This window comes from Myotis davidii, unplaced genomic scaffold, assembly GCF_000327345.1.
Source record: "Myotis davidii unplaced genomic scaffold, ASM32734v1 scaffold3352, whole genome shotgun sequence".
NCBI lineage: Eukaryota > Metazoa > Chordata > Mammalia > Chiroptera > Vespertilionidae > Myotis > Myotis davidii.
Window position 1 is genome coordinate 68,458 of NW_006284012.1, and position 9,537 is coordinate 77,994.

A 9,537-nucleotide genomic window follows, 5' to 3' on the forward strand; every position below is an offset into this window, starting at 1 on the left:
CTGGTCTCCTCTTTATTACTAATATTATTTGTGCACCATGTTTCCTGCCTGAGGGATCTTGCCACAGGTTTGCCAATTTCATTAGATTTAAGGAACTCACTTTTGGCTTTGCAACCCTGTAATTTCTTTATTATCCAGTCCAGGGGCTTCTTTTATTTGTTTTAAATTACCCCTGGACTTCTCCTGTTGGTTAGCCTGTCTTTTATTCTATTCCTTATGCTCTCTGTCAGTTTCCTCTGACATAATTTTTCTCACTTCTTGACTTAAACATGACATTCTCTGTTCTATTTGTACTAAATCCAGAAAGGACTAGTCATTTCCCTCCAGGTACAAGTCACCATCTCCCTGTGAATATTAGTAGGTGGTATTTTCACCATTGTGAGTTATATATACATTTAATTGGCATTCTTTCCAAATATAGGAGGGCTTGTGCCCATTTTTGATATAAGTGTGAGAAAGGTTAAAATAACAATGTAGCCTGTTGTTTTCTAATACAAGGCAACTGTAAGCGACCTCTAAGAACAGAAATTAAGGCTCAGTATTTACCGAGGATGTAAACAAAGGCAGAGAAATAAAACGTCCAGCGTCAGTAACAAAAGATGGTTCACAGGACACCACTCATAAACTCAGACAGTGAACTTGTGGGCACGTGGCTCTGTCACATGGTGTTCAGCTGTGACCTGCTCCTATTCAACGTCTATCAAAGTCATATGTGACCATATAACTGCAAGTAATATGACCTTCCCAATCCATGCAACTGATCAACCACACACACACTCACACACACACTCACACACAAACGCATACAGGCACGTATGCCCACACACATACAGAAAATGATGCATGGGCACCCATGGAGGGAGGCCCTAGGAGGACCCGGGGCAGGGAGACCAGCCTGGGGCTGAAAACTCAGTCCTGGGTGGCAGTGTGCCTGCGGGACCCTGGGCTTCCAGCCTTCTTCCCCAGCCTGCCCTGGACCAGGGGAGGCAGCCAGGCCACTGTACCTGGCGCTGCTTCTGGGAAAACTGATCTCCCCTGAGCAATCCACCTACCAACCAGGACGCTGGGAATGTCCCACAGGGAGGCGGCTGCACCTCCAGCTGCAGGGCCTGTGCAGTCGGAGCCCAGCAGGCAAAGCCTAGGGAGCCCAGGTGATGCCAGTCAAGATGCCTACCCATTAGAACACGGTGGGGACCAGGGGGCCAGGGTCTCCCGGGGGAGGGAGAGTGGAGAGTGGAGAGCAAGCAGGAGGCTGGAGGGGATGGTGGAGGTGGAGCCCCGACAGACTTGGAGCCCCGACAGCCTGGGTGTCACAGGCTGACACCCGGGTCTAGGACAGAGGGCCTGGCTGTGGGAGGACAGCCACCAGGAGAGGCGCCAGGGAGCAACGCACAGAACTCGAGGGCCTTGGTCAGAGCCCCGGCGGGCACTGGGGAGTGGGCGCTGCCTGGAAGCCGGTCACAGGCGCTGCCCTCGGCGAGGAGCAAGGCCGTCCTGTGGACACAAAGCTGCGCTGTGGCTTTTGTCCCTCTGAGCCGTCAGGCAGAGTGAGTGAGGTCAGTGTCATTGTCAGTGTGGTCACAGGTGTCCCATGGTTAGTGGGGTCCGAATGGGACAGCCAGTGACATGAATGAGGGCCTCCAGGAGCCATCCCTGCCCTGGGTCCAACACCACCATTATGACATGTGAGGACCCGTGGACGCTGGCACAATGCTGCCCCCTCAGCACCCCCACCCCGCCCTCGTTGGTCCAGCCTCCACTGCAGTGTTGCAAAATGGGGCTGTTAGGTAACAGAAGCTGTGCCCTTTGCCCACCTGCCCTCAGCCTTCCCCTATCAGGGCTCAGACATCCTCATCACAGCCCCGGCTTTGATCCTGACCCTGATGCCCACCCAGACCCACCCTCACTCTGTGCATCCGTTCCTGTCACTCAGACCCCGCACCCTGGGGACCCCAATGGCGGCCTGAGGACCTAAGGACTCCTGCTCAGAGCAGCAATGCAGGGACTGCCCCCCTCCCTCCCACACATAGCTGCGGGCCTGAATGCCCACGTGCACTTTATCTCAGCATCCCCTCTTCTTATCTCTTTTGTTAATCCTCACCCGAGGGTATTTTTTTCCATTGATTTTTGAAGAGAGTGGAAGGGAAGGGGAGAGAGAGGAGAGAGAAAAGCATCAGTGTGAGAGGCATATTAATTGGTTGCCTCCTGCAGGCCCCCAACCCGGGGCTGGGGATCAAACCTGCAACCCAAGCACATGCCCTTGAATGGGAATCAAACCCAGGCCTCTTCGCTCTGCGGTCCGACACCCCAACCACTGAGCCAAACCAGCCAGCGCCCCCTCTTCTTTTAAAATTTATTTGCAGATACACACCACGTCATAAATATAGAGATCATGACAGCTTTGTGTTTTTCCTTATTAATTTTATTCCCACCCATCAACCCTCTCCCCTTGGGCCACCACCCATTTCTTCTCTGTACCTATGGGTCTGTTTTGTTTTCTTTGTTCGTTTGCTTTGTGTGTTTTTTTTAGATTCCACATATGAGTTGCTCATTTCTCAACATCTTTGCAAACATGTGGTTTTATTGCACTTTTTCATTTTCTCCAACCTGGTGAGTGTGACGCTGCCTGTCCTTTATCTCCCTCCGTTTTCCTCTGATTATGAAGGAGGCCCGTCAGTGCTTATGGCCACTCAGGGGTGTCTGGAGAATGGCATGCAGTGTGTTTTCCCATTAGTGCTTTGTTTCCTCTGTCCCACACCATTCCTCCGAATTAGTATTTCTTCTTCCTGGAATAAATCCTTAAGTAGCTCTGTTAATCAGTGCCTGTGGGTGATAAGACACTCTGTGTGTCTTCTGTTTGTAACATCACTCTTTTTCCCCTCAACATTGTGTGTCAGTTTACCTGGGAAATAAATTTTATGTTGATGGTGATGTTTCCTCATCATTTCCAAGGAATTGCTCCAGGGTCTCCTTCCACCTCCTGTTGATCATCAGAAATCCCCTGTGTCTGACGTCATTTCTTTTTAGGTTAAACTCTCTCTTGTCTCTGCTGGCTTCTAATGGTGACAATTTGCAGTTTTACCAAAATGGATTTAGGTATAGAATTTATTTGTGTTTATTCTGCTGAATTTCACAGGGCACTTTCCACTGGAGGTTCACAATTTTTCTTTGATTCTAGAAATTTCTCAGATATTTATGTGCAAATACTACGTTTTCATTTTTCCAAACAGTTTTTTAAGTTCCTAACAAGGGGATCTCAGTCTCTAATAAAACTCTGAAGTTGGAGGCTCTCAGAACATCTAACAAGAAGCACTTCCATGTTTTATGGGGTTTTTCATGATTCCTCTGTTGCTGAGTTGCTGATGTTGAAATCAAACAAGCCAACACTCAAGCTCACTTTGTGAATGGACCTCCACCCCCCAAATCCCTTCCAAGCTCACACCTCTGTCCCCACCACCTCTGTCCCCACCAACTCTCTCCCCACCACCTCTGTCCCCAGCACCTCTGTCCCCACCTCCTCTGTCCCCACCACCTTCCCCCCCCCCTCTCCCCCCCACCTCTCTCCCCACCACCTCTCTCCCCACCACGTCTGTACCTACCTCCTCTGTCCCCACCACCTCTGACCCCTCCACCTCTGTCCCTACCTCCTCTGTCCCCACCACCTCTGTCCCCACCTCCTCTGTCCCCACCTCCTCTGTCCCCACCTCCTCTGTCCCCACCACCTCTGTCCCCACCTCCTCTGTCCCCACCACCTCTGTGCCCACCTCCTCTGTCCCTCTGCCTGGATCCCCTCCCCCCTAATGCCCACCCTTACTTGTGCTTCGTGAGCTGGGCCTGGCAGCTCAGAAAAACCACCTCTGTCCCAACCACCTCTGTCCCCACCACCTCTGTCCCCACCTCCTCCATCCCCACCTCCTCTGTCCCCACCTCCACTGTCCCCGCCTACTCTGTCACCACCACCTCTGTCCCACCTCCTCTTTCCCCGTCTCCTCTGTTCCACCACCTCAGTCCCTCTGTCTGGAGTCCCTCCCCCCTAATGCCCACCGTTGCTTGTGCTTCATGAGCTGGGCCTGGCAGCTCAGCCTCCTGAAACCCTCCCAGCAGGTCCAGGCTGGATGGACACGCCCTGTGTCACCCCAGCTCTGTGTTCAGCACTCACCTCCACACCGTGTCCCACACTCACTGCGGTGCTGTGGTTATGTCTGTCCTCAACTCCCTGTGGGTTTCAGGGGCCCAACAATCTACTCAGTGACTCCTTGCCCTCAAGACTTTGTCCATGTTGGGCACATGTGATCAAGGATAATTAAGGGAGGGAGGGCGGGGAGGATGGACAAAACACGTATGAAACAAGAGAGAGAGAAGAACAAAGAAGAGCAGAAAAGGAAAATAAGCAGAAGAAGGAGGGAGGGAGGAAGACAGGAAGAGGAAGTGGAGGGGTGGAGGGAGGGACACTGGGACAAGCATAATCCGCATGAGCTCCCAGAAATGCCATCACAGGGAACTGAGCCCTGGAAACCTCCTCACTCCCAAACACGGAGACCTGGGACCCTGGAATCTCAGAGAGGCCCCCACTGCGCCCTCAGTCACCGCCATGATGAGTCCATGCCCCCATGAGGGCAGGAGGCTCTTGACACAGCGGGGGGTGAAAGAAAGGGTGAGGTGGGAGGATGAGGCTGGAGTTGGGTGTCAACAAGGAAGATTGAGGGTCTCCCCATCATGGGAACCCTGCCTTGCCTCATCTATGATCCAGGGCACAGAGGGACATACTTCCGGATCCAAGAAATGTAGCTCATCACCCGGGCATACACCCCTGGGAAATCGCGATGACCACAGCTGTATCCCCAGCTCACGATCCCTACCTGGACCCAGATGCCTTCCCAGCTGCACACCAGGGGGCCCCCGGAGTCACCCTGTGGGGAGAGGCAGGACTCAGTGAACATCTCCACATGGGCCACTGCATGGAGCTTCTGAGTCCCGATTCCCCCGGGCCAGGAGGGGACAGAGGACAGAGGACGGGGCAGGTGGGGCTCACCTGGCAGGAGTCTTGGCCCTCACTCCCAGCGCACAGCATGTCATCCTTAATGATCTGGCCAGTGTTGGTGGAAGAGTTCTGGTAGCACTGGTTACAGACCTCGTTCCCCACAATGGGAACCATCACCTCCTGCAGCTGGTAGGGCCAGAGCCGCAGAGCTGTGGGGAGGCGCTGGTTCAGAACCACGGCTGGTCCAGGCTTCTGCTCCTTCCCAACAACAAGGCACTGTTTCCAGTCCTTCTGGGCCCTGACTGTTGGGTGTAGAACAGTTACACCTGCCCTGGGACTGAGCTTCCAGCATCCACTACACCCATTCAGTTCTTGGACGCAGCACTTCATCAGCCACAGGCTGGGCTCCACAGGCCTAAGGACGGGCACTGAGGAGAGAGTTACCCCAGGATTGTTCTCCTTGAAAAGGAAGGGATCAGCCTCATCCCAGAGAAATGCATCACAGCAGGAAGGAAGCACTTCTGCGCTGATGGGTTGGGTTTTCATTCTGATTTAGGAACCTGCCTCTCGCTCCCAGACTGACTCATCCTCAGGAGGACAATCAAGGTCCACCCACCACCACGGGGCGAGGGGAGGACACAGGCAGAGCCACAGGAGGGCCTGTCGCCTGGCAGAGCAAACACCTGTGTCCTCAGTGTCCGTGAATCTGATCATGAAACCCCAGCTCTGCACACATGTAGGCTCAACAGGAAATCCCCCCTCTAGTAACCAAATGTAGAATTAGCACATGGCCCAGAACTTCCACTCCTAGGCTGTACCCCAAAAAACGAAAAACAGGGATCCAAGATGGAGACAGAGTAGGTGGAAGTGACACTCACCTCCTCCCAGGACCAAATCGGGATCACAACTAAATTATAGACACTCAACCTGAATAACCAACTGAAGACTGGCTGAAAAGAAGTTCCTTCATTAAGGACACATGGAAGAAGCCACATGGAGAGGGTAGGGAGGGTGGAGACACAGAAAGGGCTGCATTGAGAGTTAGGAGGGACACCTCAGCTTCAAAGGTCCCCTTTGAGAAGGGAGGGGTCTCCACCCCATCCTGAGTTCCCAGCCTGGAACACCAGTGCCTGGAAGAGGAGCTACACAACATCTGGCTGTGACCATCAGTGGGGACTGTACTTGGCAGAGTGAGACAGAAAACTTCCAGGCACCCAGACGCCCTTTTAAAGGGTCAGTGCACAAACAGCTCATTGGCAGGTACTCAACCTGACTATGTTCCAGAGGAGCGACAGCGTCCAGAGTGGACAGGAGTCACACAGGGAGAGATTGGTTGTATGACCTTGGGAGAGAGGGCTGGAGGGGCAGCCTCCATTATCCAGGGCTGAGTCCTCTCCCACATGCCCATGGATGCCATCTTTTCTGAGTTGAACATCCCCTCCATAGGGCATCAGCCCGGGGGAATGAACGTGCCCCCCCCTCACCCCCGCCCAATCCAGGCTGCCAGTTGGCTCACCCGACCAAGCTCATGCCCTGCAGGGGAGTCTGCCAGCTGCAACCAGCCTGGGCCCACCCAGTCTTTCTCAGAAGCACTAAAGGAGGTCTGAGCAGACTCCAGGCTGTTGGAGACACACAGGGAGAGACTGAGTTGTGTGTGTCTGAGGCGAGGGCCATTTCTCCAGGCACCTGACTAGCTCCACTGTGAACAGCCCTCCCTCCTCACTACCAAATCCTAATCTGTGTGATCCTGATGAACTCTACTGGCCTCACCCTGACGACTCCGAGAAACCCTATCCTACTGCAAAGATTTGAAGACCTCAGGTGGTTGTTGGGTGGTGGTGTTGGTTGGCCTTGGTGTGCCCTGAGACTTTTATTGAGTGGTGTCACACCCAGCACTGGCGCTGAGTTTGAATCTGTAACAACCTGATGAACACCGCTCACCACAACCCAGTGACTCATTGAGAATCTACCTCATGAAACTCAACTACCACAGCAGGGCTCACCTCACCACAAAAGGGACATACCTGGGGCACCTAGCTTAGCTGGAGGCTGGATCAGTGGCTGAGCCTAATGGCAACTGGCAGGCAGAGGCAGATTTTGGGGTGCTTTGGACCTATTGTGTCCTGACACAGGTTTGGTATTGCTGGGAATCACATCAGTATACAGTTTGGCCCCTCCCATGAGCACCCAGACCTACCGGAGGGAGCCACCAACTGTGGCGCACTTTGTAGCTTCTAATAGGCAGCCCAGGATAGGTCACAGGCAGTGTCTGACCTTGACCTGCACCACAGTGCCTCCCTGGAGGCCCCTGAAGCAGAGTTCAACCAATTAGCTCCACAAGCGGCACACTCAAAGGGAGATCTCTGCAGGCACCAGACCCTGCTGGGGCAAATTCTGCTTCATGGGGTCAGCCTACTCACAGCAGATCATACAATCTGATCAGGGTCAATAGTCAGTCAGCTTGAGGGTCAACCCTGCCTACCACAGGCCAACAACAGCAAATGAATAAACAAGAAAAAGAAACAAACCAAAACTCATAGATACAGATAACAGTGTGGTGGTCACCAGAGGACAGGGGGTGGGGTAGGAGGAAAGGCTAAAGGGGGCAATACAGGTGACAGAAGATGTGACTTTGGGTGATGGGCACACAATGCAAGGTACAGATGATGTACCATCGAACTGCACACTGAAAACCTCTATAATCTTGTTAACCAATGTCATCACAATAAATTGTAGAAAATGAGATATAAATAGCAAAGAATAAGGACATACAGAAAGCCAACAGACATATGCAAAGATGCCCAGTGTCACTAATCAGTAAAGAAATTGTTTCTATCTCTTTATCAGTAAATTAAAACCACACTGAGATCTCACCTCCCACCTGTCAGAACGGCTGTCATCAATATATCAACAAGCAACAAGTTTTGGTGAAGATGTGGACAAGGGGGAGCCCTCACACGCTGCTGGTGGGAATGCAGACTGGTGCAGCCCTGTGGGAGACAGTGTGGAGGTTCCTCAAAAAATTAAAAATGGAACTGCCTTATGACCCAACCATTCTACTTCTGGATGTACATCTGAAGAAACCCAAAACATAATTGGAAAGAGCATATGCACCCCGATGTTCATTGCAGCGTATGTACAATAGCCAAGATGTGGAAGCAGCCCGAGTGCCCATCAATAGACAAGTGATAACAATATGGTGCTACAAAGAAGATGGAGCAAAAGTAGGCTTACGGTTATGAGTAGGCAAAACATAGGGGGCATGCAAGAGGTAGCCTATCAATGATTCTCCATCATCGTTCATGTTTCTATCTCTTTATCCCTCTCCCTTCCTCTCTGAAATCAATAAAAATATATTTAAATATATATATTCTAGAGACCCGTTGCAGGAAGATTCCTGCAAGAATAGGGCTTCCTGTGGCCGGAGTGAAGCAGAGAAAGGAGCAAAACCCGCCGAGGGAGGAGTCACTCCCACCTCCGCCACCCACTTGCTTCCCTCCCGTCTCCGCCGCCCTGCTTGCTTCTCCGCAGCTTCACTCTCTTCTGCAGTGCTTTGCTTCCTTCTACATTGTCTTCTGTCTTCGCTCCATGCCTGCATATGCAAATTAACCACCATCTTTGTTGGGTTAATTTACATATCGCTCTGATTGGCTGGTGGGTGTAGCAGAGGGATGGTCAATTTGCATGTTTTTCTTTTTTTTGGCCACTTAGGCTTATATATATATAGACTAGAGGCCCGGTGCACAAAAATTTGTGCACTGGTGGGGGGGTCCCTCAGCCTGGCCTATACCCCCTTGCAGTCTGGGACCCCTCGGAGGATGTCCACCTGCTGGCTTAGGCCCGCTCCCTGTGGGGATCGGGCCTAAGCTGGCAGTCAGAGATCCCTCTGGCAGCCTGGCAGCCCTCGGGGGATGTCCACTTAGCAGCTGGGAGCAGGCCTAAGCTGCAGTCGGACATCCTTAGTGCTACTGAGGAGGCGGGAGAGGCTCCCACCACCACCGCTGTGCTGGCAGCCATCAGCCTGGCTTGTGGCTGAGCAGAACTCCCCCTGTGGGAGCCCACTGACCACCAGGGGGAAGCTCCTGCATTGAGTGTCTGACCCTGGTGGTCAGTGTGTGTCATAGTGACCAGTCATTCCCAGTCGTTCTGCTGTTAGGGTCAATTTGCCCAATACCCTTTTATTATATAGGATACCACTACATTCACTGCAGCATTGTTTACAGTGGCCAAGATCGAAACAGCGGAAGTGTTCTTTGCTAGATGATTGGATAAAGGTGTGAAACAAGTTTACAATGGAATACTCCTCAGCCATCAGAAAACATGACATACAGCCATTTAGGACAACATGGATGGATCTTGAGAACATCATGCAAATTAAATAAGTCAAACAGAAAAAGTTAAAAACCATATGATTTCACTCACATGTGGAATATAAAACTGAAAGCAACAAATGAACAAACAAGAAAAAGAAACAAACCAAAACTCATAGATACAGATAACAGCATGGTGGTCACCAGAGGACAGGGGGTGGGGCGGGAGGTAAGGGCAGAGGGGTC

The 9,537-nt window shown here is 52.1% G+C and overlaps 1 protein-coding gene across 1 annotated transcript in view; it reads right to left on the reverse strand.

Annotated features, from left to right (window-relative positions):
- Positions 1–4,739: 4,739 nt before the first annotated feature.
- Positions 4,740–9,537, reverse strand: part of LOC102774906 (mastin) — a gene marked incomplete at its 5' end in the record, with an annotated part of 10,563 nt that continues 5,765 nt past the window's right edge. The window contains 2 exons of the mRNA XM_015568180.1: positions 4,740–4,910; positions 5,033–5,190. Of these exons, the coding sequence (XP_015423666.1) occupies positions 4,740–4,910; positions 5,033–5,190 (329 nt within the window). The remainder of the gene's footprint in view (positions 4,911–5,032; positions 5,191–9,537) is intronic.